This window comes from Canis aureus, chromosome 14 (genome assembly GCF_053574225.1).
Source record: "Canis aureus isolate CA01 chromosome 14, VMU_Caureus_v.1.0, whole genome shotgun sequence".
NCBI lineage: Eukaryota > Metazoa > Chordata > Mammalia > Carnivora > Canidae > Canis > Canis aureus.
In genome coordinates this window covers 5,057,020-5,077,302 of record NC_135624.1, presented here as the reverse complement: position 1 = coordinate 5,077,302, position 20,283 = coordinate 5,057,020, and the positions used below count along the sequence as shown (strand labels likewise).

Genomic DNA, 20,283 nt, shown 5'->3' with positions numbered 1-20,283 from the left:
GAGCCGGGAGCGTTCGTTTTGTTAGGCCGCGTGGAGAAGTGTTCGAGTTTTGTCCCAACTTAGTTCACTTTTCAGAAAAGCAAAGCATTTCAGTAGTTCCTCAGATGGAAGGAAGTCCGATATTCTGGCTAATGAAGTCAGTAGAAAGTAACACTTCTCCGGGAGGGCTGAGGGTTAGAAGAGAAAGCGAAGCGGCCGGTGCTCCCGGAGTCCTAGGCCAACCGTCTCTCTGAGGAACACAGAAGCAGCGACTCCATCGCACTTTTCAGATGGTTTTTGCAGTTGTTTGATACCTGTGCTGGGCGGGCCACTGGAGCAGCCACCCCCTATCCTTCACATGACTTCAGTTTTGCTTTGCGAAACTTTGGTCGGCTCCTGTCGTCCCTCTGTCCCATGCTTTTTACTCGTTTTAAAGCAAAGGCCGTGTGAAGGCAGCTACATCAATTAATTCCACCTAACACGGAGGGATATTGGTAGGAGTAACTATGCACTGACCTTCCTGCCGTCGCACGTATTCCTCCCTGGATGAAACAAAACCATCTGCGCAGCGGAGGTGTGTTTTCTGAAACATCAAAATCAGTGAGACTAATAGCTATTGGGGTCACAATATGTACATTTGTTTGCTGCTTTCACAGCAGGCTTTTACTTAGGAGGAAGAAGTAAATGAAGTAATCAAAATTTAGAAAGTCATCAGTTGTTAATAGCGATTATAGTTCAGCAGAGAAACAGGTTTCCTTCTCCCCGGCATCGGCAACGTCTTTGATTTCTTATTAAGCAGAATATATTGTTTGCCAGTCTCCCGTCCAGCCACCTGAGAACTTTGAGCTTCTTTTACTTCCAGAAGGAGTTCCAACTGATCTCACCTCTACAGATGGGGCTGGGAGATTTAACTTGATCTTTGCTTTCCAGTCTTCCTGGCTGTCAGTTATTTAATTTCCAGGGAAACATAATGGATTTTCTAGCTTCTTTCACAGAATGATGTACAGCATAAAAATTTTGACCATTACCTCTCTTACAAAGTACCTCACCTCTCAACCAAAGGGGGTAAATGCAATAGAACAGTCAAAATAGGCTTTCCTACAAGAGTTATTAGATAAAACTATTGTTAACATAAGAGAAAGATGATGGAGTGATCCAGAAAGTAATCATTGCAAAATTTACCAGATTCTAACTCTCCAGTTGTGGTATCAAGATGATTCTGGTACATAATTAGATGTCTATGGGGATCAGATTGGATCAGCACATGTAGAATGTAAATGGGTCTTGGCACCCTATGGAAGGGTAGGGTAATTACAAGTGTTATCAAGGAGATCCAGAATTTCAACAAGAGCCCATGTTGATGCTAGTTCTCAATCCAGCACCCTCTTTTCCTATCAGGAGGAACCAACAGTCTTAGGATCACAATGAAGCATAGCCAATGTAAACTATTATCATTGCTAACAGCTTTTTAAAAAGATTTTATTTATTATACTCTGGCTTCTCTTCAGATTGAATAAATCTTGCACCTTTTACTAAAAAAAAAAAAAAAAAAAATTTATTTATTCATAAGAGACACACACAGAGAGGGAGAAACAACCAGAGGGAGAAGCAGGCTGCACGCAGGGAACCGGATGTGGGACTCCAGGATCATGCCCTGGGCATCCCTGACAGCTAGCTCTCTTGAGAACTTACCCTCTGCCAGATATCACTGCATTTCCCTCTCCTAATGAGGGCAGATGTCTTGTTATCTTGGATACTAGTGCTTTTAACTCCTTAAAATATGGTAATGAAGATGCAAGTTGCTATTTTCCTCTCTGAATCTCTGTTTTTCATTTTCCTTGATCTTATTCTGCATAGTCTGAATGTCATGGTGATTGGAAAAGTCTTTATGTTTTGCTGGATGGTCCCTGTAAGAAGAATTAGATCTTGTGGAAAACAGGTTTTAGAATTTTGAGGTTTAAGTAATGGGGTGACATCCAAACTAGAAAAGGAAGCAAAAAGGCCGAAGACCATGGTAGGTAAAGAATAGGAAAATATAGCTCAGTGACTTATATTTGGGGAATATGAGTAAAGCCAGGACAAGCTACATGTAACTAGGTTCCCTTTCGCCCTTTTAGTTGGGGGGGGGGGGCAGTAAAAAATTATTCTTTAAATGATAGGGAGTTATGATACACTTTTTTGTTCTTCAGTCATAATAAAATACCTAAAGAAAAATTAACTAGAGAAAGAGAAAAGAGCAATGTTTAAATGGTATTTGGGATTGTGTGGATTTTAAACCATAGACAAGGGCAGCCCCCGTGGCGCAGTGGTATAGCGCCGCCTGCAGCCCGGGGTTTGATCCTGGGGACCCTGGATCGAGTCCCATGTTGGGCTCCCTGCATGGAGCCTGCTTCTCCCTCTGCCTGTTCCTCTGCCTCTCTCTCTCTCTCTCTCTCTCTCTCTCTCTGTGTCTCTATGGATAAATAAATAAAATCTTTAAAAAAAAAAACCATAGGCAAAATTCCCTGCCCTATTTACATTATAGTGAGAGGGAGGATCAGACATTAAACAGGTAATACAACATTTTTAGGAGGTGATAAACTACACAGAGAAAATTCAGCAGAGAGGGAGGATTGCAAATGCTGTAGGGGAAAGGGCAAAATGGCCATAATAGAGATTTGTCTGAAGAGCTAGAGAGGGCATTACTCTACCTGGGTATGTGTGGGTGTCTTCAGAGAGGTGCTATCTTGAAGCATGTGTAATTCACCAATTCCTTACCTTAAGTCTTACAGGTGCCTGAAACTTAACGACCTCATACTAAGTTCATCTTATTTTCTTCCAAACCTGTCTTCTGTGCTTCCTCAATCCCTGCCCCATGCACCTGGTTCTGCTGAGTGTTGAGTCTAGCTTCTTCCCCACTGGCTTCCAGAGTCATGCAGTAGCTTCCTAAGTGGTCTCTTTGCAACCACCCTCAGCTCTTTTTCTTCTGTTCTCCATTCTGCCAGAGTGATCTTTCTAAAATTAAAATGCTCTACGATACCTAGAGGATCAACTTCAGACTCTTAGATGCATCCCAAATTCTTCATGATTCAGCTGCTTCCCCTTCTCAGAAATTTTCTTTGCCCTTTCCTCAAATCTGAGCTTCTAGCCATAACAAACTATTTAAAATCTGCCCAACTGTTTGAGGTTTCCTGCTCGTGCACATTTTGTTTTGAGATTGAAGTCACCTGTTGTCTGACTTTTACATTGCCATTTGTCCCTCGAAATCCACCACCTCAGGGCAGCCCGGGTGGCTCAGCGGTTTAGTGCCACCTTCAGCTCAGGGCGTGATCCTGGAGACCCCAAATCGAGTCTCATGTCAGGCTCCCTGCATGGAGCCTGCTATTCCCTCTGCCTGTGTCTCTGCATCTGTCATGAATTAATAAATAAAATCTTAAAAAAAAAAAAAATCCACCACCTCAAGTCATGGTCTTTATAAAGTTAGTTCCATCCGTCTTCTGTAGGGTTAGTTGATCCTCCTTCCTTTGTACTACTACTGTTCCTGTATTACAGCACTTATGAGCCCCTTGACATCATAACTGTGCTGTACTTATCTTTTATTCCCAGTACCTAGCCCAGTGATTGGCACATAGAGCAGAACTTCATAAGTGTTAGTGTGTTTGATTTTAGATATATTCCATTTTGGATGACCAAAGGGCATTCAGATGAGAAATAAATGTCCAGTTGGAGGAGACTGGTGGTAGCTGCTATTATTGGCTTAGAAGTAATGAGTGAAGTTCTGCACAAGAATTATGTAAATACATAAAGTTAAAAAAAATGCTGAGATGGGACGTCTCATTTAGGGAAAAGGCAGAGAAGAAAGTCAGAAAAAGGAGACTAGGAGGAAGCTGCCAAGAGCAGGAGGATGGAGCCTGGCATAGAATAACCTATCCAGTGAATAGCAGAAAATATCTCATCCAGCATAATCAAGCACAATCCCGTGTAGAGATACTGTAACCAAGTTAGTCGTTCCTTTCAGAATTCATCCTGTGTACATCTGTATTACTCAAAGGCATTATTCGGTTTGTAACCTGCTTTTTATACCTGGCAATCTCAGGAAACATTTTCAAGTGAATATTCACGGGCATTATTTTTAATAGTATCTCACTGTAGGACCAAGTGGCCCTTAAAATGCTCCCCAAGGTGAGAATGGGGAGAGGCAGAGCCCATGAAATTAGGAAGCCTGGCTGAGCCTTGAGCGGAAGGCTGGGAAAGGGCGGGCTGAGCTTTGGTGGGGTTGGGAAGGTGGGAAAGGAGGGCTGAGTTTGGGTAGGGGTGGAAGGGTAGGAAAGGCAGGACCAGACCTCCGGGAAGCCGGGCCGGGGCCTGCGCGTCGCAGGAGGGCCGGCGGGGGCGCGGCGGGGGCGCGGCGGGGGCGCGGCGGAGCCAGAGGAAGGGGCGGGGCGGGGCGGGGCGGGGCGGGGCGGCGCGTAGCGGTTACGCGAGGCGGGCGGTTCAAACGGAAGGAGGGAAACGCGGCGGCCCCACGCGAACCTGCGCGGGGGTTGCCACGGCGCGGCATCCCTGGGGGCGAGGCGGTGGCTCCTGCCTGGGGCACCCAGCGGCTGCCAGTGTGCCGCACCCCCCACCCCCGCCCGGCCGTGGCCCGGTGTCCAGGTGGGCCCGAGTGTGCGGGCCTTTGCTTTCCAGGTGCAGGGACAGAGGCGCCCCGAAGGCGGGCTCTCTTGCCGGCTCGCTCCTCTCCGGGGGACGCCCCCGCCCCCGCCCCCGCCCCCCGCCTCTCGGTGGCGTTCTGGGCCCTGGGCCTTGGGAAGGTCCGAGAGGGACGCACGGGGCCAAAAGACGCCCTGCTGAGACCGTTAACCACCTGCCGGCTGGGAGCACCTCCGGGAGTAAATGACAGCGCTCCGGCTTACGCTGCATTTTCAGAAACCCGAATTTGGGAAGGTTCCTCAGTTCCAAGACTAGCTGGAGGGAACAAGGATATTGAAATTACTATTATCTGGAAAGCAGAAGGAAATTCAGAATGATTTAGGCCTTGTCATATGTTAGGAATAATCCCTGGAGTGTGTATTTTATGTACCTTTCTAATCTTAGCAGCCATCATGCTGTCGCACGTTTCAATGGTCCAAACTAAAGTCTTAAATTGGTAATACTTTGGCATGAGTTTTAAAAGCAAAGTGAACGATTTTCTTGTTTGGAAGCTCACATAACTGACATCTAAGAGCTCAAGATTTACTGATGGTAAGATTTTCCCCTTAAATAAAAATTTGGTTTTAATATAGTTAAATAGTATTTCATTCTCTAAAAAGTGTTTTTTTAAATTGAAATATAATTGACATACAATATTATATTCGTTTCAAGTGTACAACATAGCATGCTATATTTTTATACATTTCGAAATGATCGAAAACTTGATAGACCTACCAAGGTCTGTTATCTGTTATTATCTGTCACTATAAAAAGTTACTACAATGTTATTCACTGTATTCCCTAAGATGTATATTACAAACTCATGACTTAGTTCTTTTATAACTGGAGGTTTGTACCTCTTAATCCCTTTCACTTATTTTGACCACCCTTTTCCCCCATCCCCTCTGAAAACTTCAGATTGTTCTCTGTATCTGAGTCTGTTTTGTTTGTTTCTAAGATACCACAGTAAGTGAAATCATAAGGTATTTGGTTTTGTCTGACTTATTTCACTGAACATAATACCTTATGAATCCATGCTTGTAGTCACAAATGGCAAGATTTCATTCTTTTTTATGGCAGAGTAATATTTCATTGCATATATGTACCACATTTTTATCAGTTGTCTATCAATGGACACTTAGGTTGCTTCCTATCTTGACTATTATGAATAATGCTTCAGTGAACATGGAGGTGCATATATCTTTTAAAATTAGTATTTTTATTTTCTTTGGATAAATACCCAGAAGTGGAATTGCTGTATCGTAGTTCTATTTTTAATTCTTTTTAATTTTATTTATTTATTCATGAGACAGAGACAGAGAGAGAGAGAGGCAGAGACACAGGCAGAGGGAGAAGGAGGCTCCATGCAGGGAGCCCGACGTCGCACTCAATCCTGGGTCTCCAGGATCATGCCCTGGGCTAAAGGCGGCGCTAAACCGCTGAGCCAACCTGGCTGCCCTCTATTTTTAATTTTTAAGGAATTTCCATACTGCTTTCCACAATTGCTGCACCAATTCGCATTCCCACCAATGGTCCGTGAAATTTCCCTTTTCTCCACATCCTTGCCAATTTTTTCTTTTTTGAGAGCACATAGAGATAAGTATTCTCAACACCCAGGAGTCTGGTTTTAAAAAATGAGTATCAAGGAGTTTGATTAATCAGTGAACTGTTGAATCGGTAAAATTTATAAGCCAATGGGCATTTCATAATTTTGCATTAGTCTTTTTTAAATGATTTGAAAATTAAGTTTTGAAAAACCATGTTTTGTTTGAGACCAACATCTTGGAATAGTAGAAAAATGGACATGATGACAGCAGAGAAAATACGTTGGAGGCAACTTCAGTTGTGTAGATGAACAGAAAATAAGTAGACAGGTTTTTGTTTATGTATTTATATCAAGTGGCCTATGGGTGGTAGGGGAAGAGGATGATACTGCATCCCCATTTTGGTTTAACAGTTTGCCTCTGTTTCCCAAATTCTAGTACAATGAGACACCTAGTGGTGAGGTAGAACAGTTACATTTGCTCTAAGATTATGGAAGGGTTTCTTGACCTAATTTTAATTTACGTTACAGAATGATTCTCAGAGAGGGGGAAATATTCATGGGTGTAGGGGTAATTTGAAAGCTCATTATATGTCATTAACTTAATATTTTGAAAACAAAATTATTTCTAATTATAATACAAATTATAGAAAACAAAGTTCGATTATCTTGCCTGGTAAGCATGTACAGAAGAACAACCGAGATCTTAATGTATGAGATTTACCAAAATTGAATATAGATTCAAAAGGTTGAAAAACACTTAGATACTTTTCCCAGTGGTAATATTCCCATGATCATTTTACTGTAAAGAAACTTGTTTTGTGGTTGGAGTAGCAATTTGTTGTTTTTAAAATTCATTCACTTAGGTGAATGAGCCAAGGGGTCTTTGCAAAGTTATGAGTCTAAGAACTCAGACCTTGAGAATGGTCATGGGGGCTGTGACAGGCCTACAAGTACGAATTACATTATCCTGGTGCTGCTTAGCCAAGTTGCAGTTGAATCTAGTGGCAGCACTCATTTGACACATTTCCAAAGACATGTTTAAAAATTGATATATAGTTTTTTAAGCAGCTTTACTAATATACCAGAACTTTGAAGGGAAATATCCAGCTGACTAGATATAGACCAGTACAAATAGGCTAGAATATTAATACTCTAATTATGTACTTTAGTGCTATTAAAATCTAAAGTAATAAAATCTAAAAAAGATGCTGCCAGATTTTTTTCCTCAGGTGTAGTTCAAGAAAATATTTGTGCATGGTGCTTAGACTATGCTTAGTCAAATAATCTGTAAATATGTATAACCCAAAAGTTTTGGGTTTTGTGATATTAAAAATTAGGTTAAGTAATATACACATAAGTATATATGAGTATATTTATTTTTTAAAGTAACTGTTTTTATTGCCATAACATTTTCTATTATTATCCATATTCATAGCAAGTAATGTGTTTTGGTGTAAGCTGCAAGGCTACTCATTTCAATGGAAGAATAAAATTTATTTTAATTTTGTGGAAACAGATTTTGAAGATGTCAGAGAGACATTCAAATCAAGCTTGCACTGGCGCAGAAAATGAGGTGGACTCTCCTACTGTCAATTTCAAATACTCCAGCTTCAGAGATTTTTGTTCCACATCTTCATTTCAAGATAGTGGCTATAATGAGTTGTTACAACCCTGCAACTTTGATAATACAGATAAAGAATTTTTTGGAAAGAAAGAAAAAGGCTTAACATTAACCCATGAACATCCTGAAACTCCAAATCTGGGTTTAACTCATCCTTTAGAATCACCAACTCAAAAAAAGAGACTTGTCTTTTCTAGGAAGGAACATGATAAAACCCCAGAACTCTGTGAAACCCCTAAAGTCAGTGGAAAAAAATTTTTGCTGCGCAGAAGGTTGGACATATCTTTCTCTCTTCTAAATGGGGACTTTGATTCACAAAACAGTTCTCTAGAAAGTAGTATAAACCAAGTTCTCAACTTAGAAAAAAATATTCCAAGTAGTGCTTCAAGTTTTCCAAGGCAAACGAGTTTTAGTCCTTTAGTTACTAGTACATTGAAAACAGAAGAAGCCACTTCCAGCAGTCAAATATTGAGACTAAATTTTTCTCAACAGAAGACTTCCACAGTTGATGATTCTAAAGATAATTGTAGCCTGTTTGAAGTCGAATGTTTATCTCCGATTCGGGGCAATAGTTTTACTGGAGACTCTATCACATGTGACCTTAGTGGTAGCAGTCTATTTATTAACAATGAGAATACATATCCCAAACTTCTGGGCTCCTCTGCTAGAGGCACACGTTGTGGAACAGATGAGAACATATGTGTGACTCCAGTAAGTAATCTTGTAGCAAACATTAAATTTAATGCAAGTCAAAGGCTCTCTCCTTCAACTGAAGTAAGGGGCAATATTTCAACACCTGAAGACAGTGGTTTTAACTCACTTTGTTTGGATAAATCAGAAGATTCCCTCTCTGACCAGGAAAGTTCTTTTCGAGAATTTCAGAAACATAGGGGAACTGTCAAAGTGGGGGACACCGTAAAAAAGTCGGGGCATCTTCGAAGGCTGAGAAGACTGTCCACCCTTCAAGAACAAAGCTCACAATCGGAGACAGAAAAGGACTCAGACTCTGAAGCAACACCAGAAGCTGCTTCAGATACCTTGGAGGATCAGCTGAGCAGTGACAATAAGATCTTAAGCTTTAAGAATTTATCAAAGACCCCAGCCTTGCAGCTAGTGCATGAGCTCTTCATGAGAAGCAAAAGAAAAAGATTCCAGCAAAATGTTGCACATGAATTCTTAGAAGACACGGATGGGGGCCAGATAGCTGTACTACAGTGTGTACTTGCAGGACTGATTGGCAAGAAAATGGGTATAGAAAAGGTGGACATCTTAACAGAATTAAAATACAGAAATTTAAAGCATATTCTTGCTATGGTTTTAGATTCATTGACTGCAGAAAGCCTATGCAGGTAAGAAATATATCGTCTTTTTTTTTTTTTTTTCTGAAATAAAACTTCCTTCCTAACACTTTTCTTTTTAACACTTTTTTTTTTAAGTTGGAAAGTTTTTCTGTGAGTTGAGTTGTCGTCCTGTTTTTTAATTTGTTTTGTTTTATTATCTCTATCTTTGATTGTTTTATACTTTATCAAAGGTGGTTTAGTGAACTTCCCAATAGAGCTTACTAATACAGTTCCTTCTGTTTAAAACCCTGTTTTAGGAGCGCCTGGGTGGCTCAGGTCGGTTGGGGGTCCAACTCTTGGTTTCTGCTGGGGTCCTGATCTCAGGGCTCATGGGGTCAAGTCCTGCCTCTGGCTAGGCTCCAGGCTCAGCCTGGAGTCTGCTTGGGAGTTCTCGCCCTGTGCCCCTTCCCCCTACTTGTGTGCATGTGCATTCTCGCAAATAAAAGAGACAGAGTAAGAGAGAGAGAGAGAGAGAGAGAGAGAACGTACAAGCTAGGGGAGAGGTACGAGAGGGGGAAGCAGGTTCCCTGCTGAGCAGGGAGCCCCACATGGGGCTTGGTCCAGGACCCTGCAATCATGACCTGAGCCGAAGGCAGATGCTTAACTGACTGAGCCACCCAGGTGCCCCCCAAAAAAAAATCTTAAAAAAAAAATCCTGTTTTAGAAGCATCAATATAGTCTTCTGGATAAAGTTCATGTTACTGCCATTTGAGAAGAGAGTTTCTAAATGTTGAACTTTAAATATTCAAGATAGCAAGCTATATTCCACAAGAGTTATTTAATGATTTAATAGTTCACATCCCACTGTCAGATTGCAAATTGTATTAAAGTTATGATACTTGGCCAGAAATAATGTAAAGTATTATGGTGACTAAGAAATGACAGCATACAAAGGATACCATTTAGTTATTTCATCTAAATTCTACAAAATGATGGTTAGCTTTCATTTTAGGGCTTAGTTTTTCCAGAGACCAAGGGAAGATGGATTAATTCATTTTTATTGCTAATAGGCAGTGGAATGTAATTACTTTTGGGAATTTCAAGAAAGTAGAAACTGAAGAATTTGTATTAATGGAGATTTCAGTGTATTGAATGCTGCTACATAATTAAAGAGAACCAGATATTTAGGAGTATTGACAGTGGGAGCTAGGGTTATAAATACTGTGTTCATACTAGCACTTTGGGGGAGTTGCAGAACTATCAGAAGACAAGACCCTTGGGAATGCCATACCAGGAAGGAGGGAACCCTTGTGAACAGGACTTCTGCAAGGTGACGGTTGGAGGAGGACATGCAGGAAAGTTTGTGAATTTGATTTTGATAGGGATATGTCAAGAGTTTGGTTCATAGAATCTTGCTGTTTTTATGGCTACTACTTCTGCTAAAGCCCTTCTTCACCTTTCTTCCACAAATTAATTGTAGGCTATTGTAGAGAATTGTAGGATTTCATAGCTGGAACTCTTTTGAGACATCTAGTCTAATCACATATTTTACAGATGAGAAAACTGTGCTCCAGAGAAGTTAAGTGAGCCAACAGCCTTTCAAAGAGATAGGAATATATCTAGGTCTATAATTGAGGCTCTGATGATGATGATAATGATGATGATGATGATGATTTTTGGAGAGGGAGAACTGGGGGGAGGGGCAGAGGGAGGGCAAGAATCTTAAGCAGTCTCCCATGGAGCCCAGTGCCAGGCTTGATTCCCACAACCCTGAGATCATGACCCGAGCTGAAATCAAGAGTCAGATGTTCAACTGACTGAGTCACCCAGGAGCCCTGAGCCCTCTGATTTCCAATCCAATGCTTTCCCACAAACTCATATTAAGATTTAAGGCCTTTCTAAATAAACGTGATTGGGAATGTACTTGGTGCAACCCATGTAGTATAATAAATAGTGTACCTGTATGTATGTGTCTTAAAAAAATGTTCAATGAGATAAATTGTTTTAAAAAAATCCTGGAGATATGGCTGAAATACAGAATTTTATTTTTATATGCTGTAGTGTTTGGATAGAGACCAAGTGAAAAACTTGGGTGATACTTTTGGATGCTCACTTGTGGGAGCAGGTGATATTCAGTCATATTTTTGTAATTACCTCTTCTCCGCAGCCCTCCAAATGTATAGTATTTGTACTGCAGGATGTAAGTATAATGTTAGCAGTGTTTATTTTTGGTAATGTGAGAGACTATGGTCGGTTGAAATAACTGTGGCAAATACCCAGTTACATAGTTCATTTCTTCCCGATTAATGGGTGACTTTCTGCCTTTTCCTCTCCATCACTGATATAAGACACATGTATTGGTTTAGGGAGAGGCAAGGCAACTGAAGTGGCCATGGTAACTGGAAGAACAGTAGTGTTAACAACTCAAGTATTATCTCCATAACAACAAGTGACCTTTTTTTAATTGTCTGACCTTTTATTCCCTTGGAGTGATTTAAGTAATAAAAAAGACCAGAGAGGGATCCCTGGATGGCTCAGTGGTTTAGTGCCTGCCTTTGGCCTGGGGCATGATCCTGGAGTCCCAGGATCAAGTCCCACATCAGGTACCCTGCATGGAGCCTGCTTCTCCCTCTGCCTGTGTCTCTGCCTCTCTCTCTCTCTCATGCTCTCTCTGTGTCTCTCATGAATAAATAAATAAATAATCTTTAAAAAATACCAGAGAGATTATCTATTTTTAATAATCAGTAAAGCCAAAGTTACTGATAAATAGGCAATCACTGGATATAAATTGTATTTTTTCCTTTTGTTTAATTGGAGATAAATAGTTTTATTTTCAAAAACAAAAGTATAGTGATTCCAGGTAAGAGTGACTATTCTTTGAAATTTTTATTTTTTTAATATATATATTTTTTTATTGAAGTTTGATTTGCCAACATATAGTATAACACCCAATGCTCATCTCGTCAAGTGCCCTCTTCAGTGCCTGTCACCCAGTCATTCCATCCCCCCACCTGCCTCCCCTCCCACTACCCCTTGTTCATTTCCCAGATTAGGAGTCTCTCATGTTTTGTCACCCTCTCTAATTTTTCCCACTCATTTTCCCTCCTTTCCCCTATAATCCCTTTCACTCTTTCTTGTATTCCCCCACATGAGTGAAACCATATAATGATTGTCTTTCTCCAATTGACTTACTTCACTCAGCATAGTATGCTCCAGTTCAATCCACATTGAAGCAAATTCGTCCTTTCTAATGGCTGAGTAGTATTCCATTTTATATATAGAGCACATCTTCTTTATCCATTCATCTGTTGATGGACATCGAGGCTCCTTCCACAGTTTTGCTATTGTGGACACTGCTGCTATGAACATTGGGGTGCAGATGTCCTGGCATTTCACAGCATCTGTATCTTTGGGGTAAATCCCCAGTAGTGCACTTGCTGGATTGTAGGGTAGCTCTATTTTTAACTCTTTGAGAAACCTCCACACAGTTTTCCAGAGTGGCTGTACCAGTTTGCATTCCTACCAACAGTGCAAGAAGGTTCCCCTTTCTCCACATCCTCTCCAACATTTGTTGTTTCCTGTCTTGTTAATTTTCACCATTCTCACCGGTGTTGAGGTGGTATCTCATTGTGGTTTTGATTTGTATTTCCCTGATGGCAAGTGATGTGAAGCATTTTCATGTGCTTGTTGGCCATGTGTATATCTTCTTTGGTGAAATTTCTGTTCTTGTCTTTTGCCCATTTCATGATTGGATTGTTTGTTTCTTGGGTGTTGAGTTTAATAAGTTCTTTTTGGATCTTGGATACTAGCCTTTTATCTGATAGTCATTTGCAAATATCTTCTCCCATTTTGTGGGTTGTCTTTTAGTTTTGTTGACTGTTTCTTTTGCTGTGCAGAAGCTTCCTATCTTGATTAAGTCCCAATAGTTCATTTTTGCTTTTGTTTCCCTTACCTTTATAGATGTATCTTGAAAGAAGTTATTGTGCCCAAGTTCAAAAAGAGTGTCGCCTGTGTTCTTCTCTAGGATTTTGATTGATTCTTATCTCACATTTAGATCTTTCATCCATTTTGAGTGTATTTTTGTGTATGGTGTAAGAGAATGGTCTAGGTTCATTCTTCTGCACGTGGCTGTCCAATTTTCCCAGAACCATTTATTGAAGAGAGCGTCCTTTTTCCCATGGATATTCTTTCCTGCTTTGTTGAATATTAGTTGACCATACAGTTGAGGGCCCATTTTTGGGTTCTCTATTCTGTTCCATTGATCATTGTGTCTGTTTTTGTGCCAGTACCACACTGTCTTGATGATTTTTTTAAAAAAATATTTTATTTATTCATGAGAGACACAGAGAGATAGAGAGGCAGAGACATAGGCAGAGGGAGAAGCAGACTCCATGCAGGGAGCGCAATGTGGGACTTGACCCTGGAACTCTAGGATCATGCCCTGAGCTGAAGGCAGACGTTTAACCACTGAGTCATTCAGGCGTCCCTAAATTGGACTCTTTTTCTTTAACTTCATTCTCATCAACTTTGGTTTATAAAATAGGAACTTTGTAGTGCTACCAATTAATGATTGTATTTAGCACTTAGTACATCCAATGAATTATTGATAGTTCTTATGTTTGTTTAATCAAAATGATAGACTTGTTAAGTACCTTAAATAGGAGGAATAGATAGAAACCTCTTGTGCTGTATAAATGATAATCGTTTTCTACATGTTGTGTTCCAGGTTTTTAATTTTAGTCTCACATTTGAAGTTAAAAATCCTCTTAGTCTCCCAGTGGACTCATATTACCTTAATAGGAAACTATGTTTTCCCCTTAATCATTTATAAGATAATCTATTGATATAATGCTGACATATATTTAGTATTTTAATGGGATAAAACAATATGAAATGATGTACATCAAGTCATACTTTTAATGTAAATTTTTAGGTTTAAATTTACTGTCCAAAATCTTTAAAGCAAGTTTTTCTTATTAATTGCCAAATGCAAAAAATGTTAATTTTGTGGAATGTATATAAAATGAAGACCAATCTTTTTATTATAGTGTTTGGAAAGTGAGCAGAAATTGGCGTGAAATTATTGTTCAAGATAAAAAAGCAAATCGGAGGAGGAAATTTTATATCTCACAACTGAAAACAGATTCTGAGGTAATGTATATAATACTTTCCTCAAATGGATTTATAAAAATAATAATCAAAAAAAATTTTTTAAAATAAAATAAAAATGATAAAAATAATAATCTAATATTGTTGGACAACCTAATATGGTTTTCCTGCTATCTTTTGGCCCTTTTCACTTAGCAAACATTCACTCATGAATGTTTTACTTTTCCCAAACTCCATTTCCTTCCAGTCCATAAATGTAGACTACCTAGCATCAAGAGCGTCTTGAGGGGTTTTGTTGTTTAGGTGTGTGTGTTGTTAGCAGGGTTTTAATACCAGTGCTATGCTGGATCCTATTCGTAAGTAGATATCCTCATAACACTTTGTATCCAGTCTTTTGAGTGGATATTATGTGCCACTTGCTCAGATTGCAATGGTGAGTCTTTCTGAAATGGTCCCTGTTCATGTCCTGGGGATGATATGAATAAACAGGTGATTACAATACAGATGTGTTGGGAAGCCCAGAGTTAGTTCTTTTGGAACATTTAAAAGGAGTATTTGATACTTGGGTATCAAGAGAAGGCTTTTCAGAAAAGTACAACTCAGCTGAGACTTGAAGGATGAGGGAGTGAGTGAGTGGCTAGCCAGGTGAAGACAGGGAGGAGTGTTTCAGCAGAGAGAATAGCATAGAGGAAGGCCTGGAAATGAGTGACTGTGGCAGATTAGTACTGGTAAAGCACCATTAGCTTGTATTTTCTTGAAGATTTGAGAACCAGATTTGAAGTTACAGGAAAAGTCCTGCAGAAGCTGATTAAGTCTTCCTAGGGATACTACTTTGTGTAATAGTCATCTGATGACTCTGGCATCCATATGTATGGTATATGCAATTTTTAGACCTTTCTTAGCGATCAATACCAAAAGAAATTCCATGAGAATTCTTGTTCTTGTTCTAGAGAAAAGCATTCAATAACAAGTAAATCTCTAATTTGACAATATAATAATTGAGATGAAACACGGTATAAATAAATATAAATACCTAGATAGATTGGTGGATTTCTCATTACAGTGAAATATTAGGGACTGTACTTAACTTAATGTTGACTTTCTGTTTTACTTTGAAGAAAAGTTTTACCTTCTCACCTATGATATTGCCTTACAACTTACTCACAGCTCCTGGCTACTTATTGCTGTTGCTTATAAGAGAGAAAATATTAATTGCCTTCTTAAGTTCTTATGTTTTTAGAGTGCTGCTCTATATGCTAAGGACTTACTTAAAAAACAATTTTTAAGTAAGTATCTATTAATATTAAACCGTTAGCTCCATGTACATTGTACATCCTACAAGGAAAGAAACGTGGTTGTGTTTGGCAACACTTCAGGTAATTCTAGATAAAATATTCTGTCTTTGTATCCTGGCCACTGCTTTTTTTTTTTTTTTCCAACTTTATTTCTTGAAGGACTATACATTCTCCCTTACTTGGATTTTTTTTCTTATTTTGGTTTCTTTTTTAGATTTTTTTTTTCAGAGTAAAACAAATACATGGTTTTAAAAAGTTGGCTGGGATCCCTGGGTGGCGCAGCGGTTTAGCGCCTGCCTTTGGCCCAGGGCGTGATCCTGGGGACCCAGGATCAAATCCCACGTCAGGCTCCCGGTGCATGGAGCCTGCTTCTCCCTCTGCCTCTCTCTCTCTCTCTCTCTCTGTGTGTGACTATCATAAATAAATTTAAAAAAATTTTTTTTTAAATAAATAAAAAGTCAAGTTGGACTATGAGGCGTATAACAAAACACATTCTCTTGCCTGTCCCTTTGTACTTTTGATTCTTGCTCCAAGTTAGTCACTTTCAACTCTTCAGTTCCTTCTGAGATTTACCTCCACATTTCTAACTAGCATGGCTTTACTGCTCTTTCTTGGCTTTTTTCTTTAGAGAGTTTGTTCTCTAAACTCTCACCACTACTACTTACTACCCCACCCTCCTGTCTCTCTGAACTCCTTTCTCCTTTTCTACTGCCTCACTGATGTAATCACACTACCATTTAGGCACAAATCAAAACTAGGAGCTGACATTATTAAGACCATATTGAGATTATGAGTTTTTGACAGCTGAAACATGCAGTTCTTTATGATTACACCTTTTTTCCTATATAACTTTTTTCCCCCCAGAGTTAATAATTGCCCAGTTTCTTTTGTTTTGCTTAGTGTTTCTCTGTACAGATCCCTGATTCATCTCCTATTATCCACCAGAACTGGAAATCTCCTCTGTGTAAGTGCAGACAAATCAGGTATTCTTCCTGTTTCTTCTTTTCCCCAGAGATACCCTTCCTGGTGCACTTTGCTGTCCCATTATGATATGGACTGGTTGCTTTCCACTTGAACTTTCCTAATGTCTATCATTAACTCAATGGAAACATCATAAGACAAAGTTGTTTGAGGGTTTTCCTCACACTTATGTAATTTCTCTGAAAACTCCTTACGTGTGAGAGTTAGAAGGCACACACCAGTTACATGTAATAGGATCTCAATTTTATCTGTTTGCTTTGCAGCCATGAGAAGCATTAGAATTGGGATATGCTTTTTCCATCAAATTTCTTAATTTACTGTATTCTTCGCTGTTCTTTTATAATCGTGGAAATGAACAATCACATGGCGACTCCACTCTCACATTTACATATTTTCTGGTAACACGATGTGACTATGTTTGAAAAATTTTGGCCTTCACAAACATGTGCCTTGGTTGACTGCTTTGTCTCCTATCGTTCAGAGATGATAGCACACATTTTAAAGTCTAGGAGGACTGGGATTAGACTGTTTTATTCACTTGGCACCTTTATGAGTTCTGTAAATATTTGTTAAATAAATGAATGTTTATTCTGTGGCTGAAATCTATTTCAACAATGTATCTCTATTCATTTTTTTGATTTATACACAATCACTGTGTTTACCAACTGCATTGAAATCCATCAAAATTTTGGTATGCTCTTGTGTCCTGTACTTGTGTCCTAGGCTGCAAATTATTTATACAGATGTACTATAAAGAAAATATTGAGTCCTTGAAAAAACTCAGTTGTATTCATTCTAATTTTGGAAAACCGATATCCATTACACATATGCATATGTTGTTAAACTGTTAATCATGGAATTTTTCATGACCAGCTAATCTTACTTCGTATACTCATCCTTCTACAATTTCTTATATTTTCTCTCTCCTCACTGTTAGGAGCCAATTGTGCCAAAGGGAGACTATCAAGGGAGAGGAAGCACAGTTTTAGTTAAACACATGAGAAAATTCACTCAGTAGATTTTATTTTGATAATTGATTAAGAACACCAATTTGTTAAAAAAAAAAACAAAAAAAAAAACAACTATTTTTTCCCGTTATCAACTCCAACAAAATAGAAGGCTTATTGAAAATATTCACGGGGATGCCTAGGTTGGCTCAGCTGTTGAGCGTCTGCCTTTGGCTCAGGGCATGATCCCAGAGTCCCGGTATTGAGTCTCGCATCAGGCTCCCTCCAGGGAGCCTACTTCTCCCTTTGCCTATGTCTCTGACTTCTCTCTACTTCTCCCTTTGCCTATGTCTCTCTGTGTTTCTCATGAATAAATAAGTAAAATCTTAAAAAAAAAAACGAAAAAAAATTTCTTGGCTAAATATTTAAGTAATATGGAAATCCAGTTCAGATAAGAGATACCTTTTTTTCTGCTTTTCAAACATCAAATCTTGTTTGTTAAAATGTAAGTGTAAAAATGATTCCAGTATTTGCGTGTATTGTAGAAACTAGCCAAACCAATTGGATTTCACGGTCTAGCCAGGCCCATTGTTCTTCTGACATGTGGCTAAGGTAAGAAACCTTCAAGGAATTCCATGATACCCCATAGCAAATTTTACAAAGATTCACTTCTTCTTAAACCTTGACTTAAAAAGGGGTTGGCAAACTCTAGCCTGTGGACCAAATCCTGTTCATTCCTTCTGTTTTGAAAGTAAGTCGTATTGGAACATAGTCTTGCTCTTTCATTTACATATCTCTACAGCTACTTTTGCTAAAATGGCATTTGAGTAGCTGTGACTATCTGGCCTGCAAAATGTAAAATATATGCTATCTGGCCATTTTCAGGAAAAGTTTGCTAACCCATGCCTTAAATGGAAAAAATAACAAATCATGCAAACTTAAAGCTAATATTTATTGTTTTAATTTTGTTCATTTATATTTCTTTGACATTTAAATGTTAGATGAGAGAAAAACATTTTTTTCTAAAAAGGAAAGCTTAGGGAGAAAATTCTAGTGAAATTCAGTGTGAAATCACTTTCAATATTTAAATACAAGTGTATCAGAAAACTGTTCCGGAACTTTTAATATTACAGTATTGACCCCTCTTATCTTTTACCGCAGGGGGCTATATTAAATGTTGAGGATGCTGCCACTCGGCTCCATCTTATAAATCGATCAGCTTTAAAATCTGTACAAGCTCAGGCTAGGATACCAGGTTTTCAGAAAGGAGAAGTTTCAACATTTTCTCCTTGGGGAGAAGTTTTGACACCTATAGCAAGCTCTTCTGTTACTCACTTAACTAGTAAACAGGAAGAATATGTTAAGGTAAGTATTTATCATAAGTTATTAGAATTAAATATTTAGAGTTTGAAATAAAATGATTCTCTGTATGAAACTGGAAGATTTAGTGTGTATGCTTTCACTGCAGGTTGCCAAAACACTATTTATTGATGAAGCATTAAAACCTTGCCCCAGGTGCCAATGCCCTGCTAAGTACCAGCCATTTAAGAAAAGGGGACTGTGTAGCCGCACAGCCTGTGGTTTTGACTTTTGTGTGTTATGTTTATGTGCTTATCATGGGTCTGAAGAATGTAATAGAGGAGCAGCAAAGCCAAGAAATAGAAAAGATGCTCTTCCAGGAAGTGCCCAGAGTAAGCAGAATTTAAGACGCCTTTAAAGAGACTTTGAATATAAAAGAAGCATTCCCCCTAAACAATATTTTGTCTGACTTAAAATTATGATTATTTTGAAAGCATGGAAAATTTCCCATTAATGACAGATGATGATTTATTTCCTATTTTGTATATATCATAATCTATGTCTGTATTCTTTAGTGATGAGTTTGAAAAAATTTTATTTTACTGTGTCACATTTTCCCATTTTAATAAGTGTTTTTAAATAAAGAATTTTTAATGTTACCATATATATGTATTTAAGTGTTTCATGTAACCTTTGAAAATTGTGCATTTCATCACTCTGTGTTGAAATGTCCTTCAAACACTTTTTAAAAATAGTTTTCCAAATAATATTACAAATTTTGAACTTGAGACAGATGGCCTTATAGCCTTAGAAGATGAATATTTGACTGAAATGAAATATAAATAAAATGTTTTCAGAAGTTCTATTGAATTTTCTTCTATAATTTCAATAGTTAAATATAGTGAGTGTCATATGTACACAAACTTCTGGTTAAATAAAATTTACTTAATATTGATTACTAAGAAGATATAGAAAGTAAATTATTAGACATATGTTGCTATTCACCATGAGAATCTTAGTTAATAAACCCTTATAAATCATGCATTTCATTTAAGCACTTTTTAAAATTCCAGAACCATAATCACAGATTCCATTTGTTTAATCTAGCCTGGGTATTAGTATTGTGACAAATTTGGACTAGTTAGAAAAGATTTTTTAAAAACAAGTAGTTTTAGACTTATTTTTAAATAAGAAAATGTACTAAATTGTTTATAATGTACCTCTTTCCAAAAATGGTTTAAGGTAGCATGGTCCATTTATAGAATAGCAGCAAGAAAGAGGTAAGTTATATTATTGAACAAATTGCTAAGACCAGGGGAACATTTGAAGATGGTTTCATGTTTTTTTTTTGTCTTTAGGTAACTGATGTGTGTATGTATCTATGTACATCATGACCTGAGCCAAAATCAAGAGTCAGGCACTTAACCAACTGAGCCACCTAAGTGCCCCTAGATAAAGATATATTTGGAAAAAGCTGCCCTAAATTTAAAATTGTTGTTTAACTCATTAAACATTTTAACTACTACATATTAAATTTTATCTATATCCATTCTAA

The 20,283-nt window shown here is 38.4% G+C and overlaps 1 protein-coding gene across 4 annotated transcripts; it reads left to right on the top strand.

The window, feature by feature from the left end:
- Positions 1-25: 25 nt before the first annotated feature.
- On the top strand, positions 26-20,283 carry FBXO43 (F-box protein 43). 4 transcript variants are annotated; one of them, XM_077846778.1, is made up of 5 exons: positions 26-553; positions 7,713-9,166; positions 14,146-14,248; positions 18,591-18,794; positions 18,898-19,366. In XM_077846778.1, exons 2-5 carry the CDS (start codon positions 7,722-7,724, stop codon positions 19,144-19,146), a joined length of 2,001 nt encoding a protein of 666 aa, XP_077702904.1. In that variant the 5' UTR covers positions 26-553; positions 7,713-7,721; the 3' UTR covers positions 19,147-19,366. The 4 variants fall into 4 exon arrangements, with proteins under 4 accessions (XP_077702904.1, XP_077702903.1, XP_077702905.1 ...); XM_077846777.1 differs by lacking the exon at positions 26-553 and adding an exon at positions 4,550-5,202 and having other exon boundaries at positions 18,898-19,365; XM_077846779.1 differs by lacking the exon at positions 26-553 and adding an exon at positions 4,550-5,202 and having other exon boundaries at positions 18,878-19,064.

Excerpts from the sequence above, each read along its gene's own strand:
- FBXO43 (XM_077846777.1), top strand. Across the intron at positions 14,249-18,590 it reads AACTGAAAACAGATTCTGAG|GGGGCTATATTAAATGTTGA; the intron begins GTAATGTATATA and ends CTTTTACCGCAG. Across the intron at positions 18,795-18,897 it reads AACAGGAAGAATATGTTAAG|GTTGCCAAAACACTATTTAT; the intron begins GTAAGTATTTAT and ends CTTTCACTGCAG.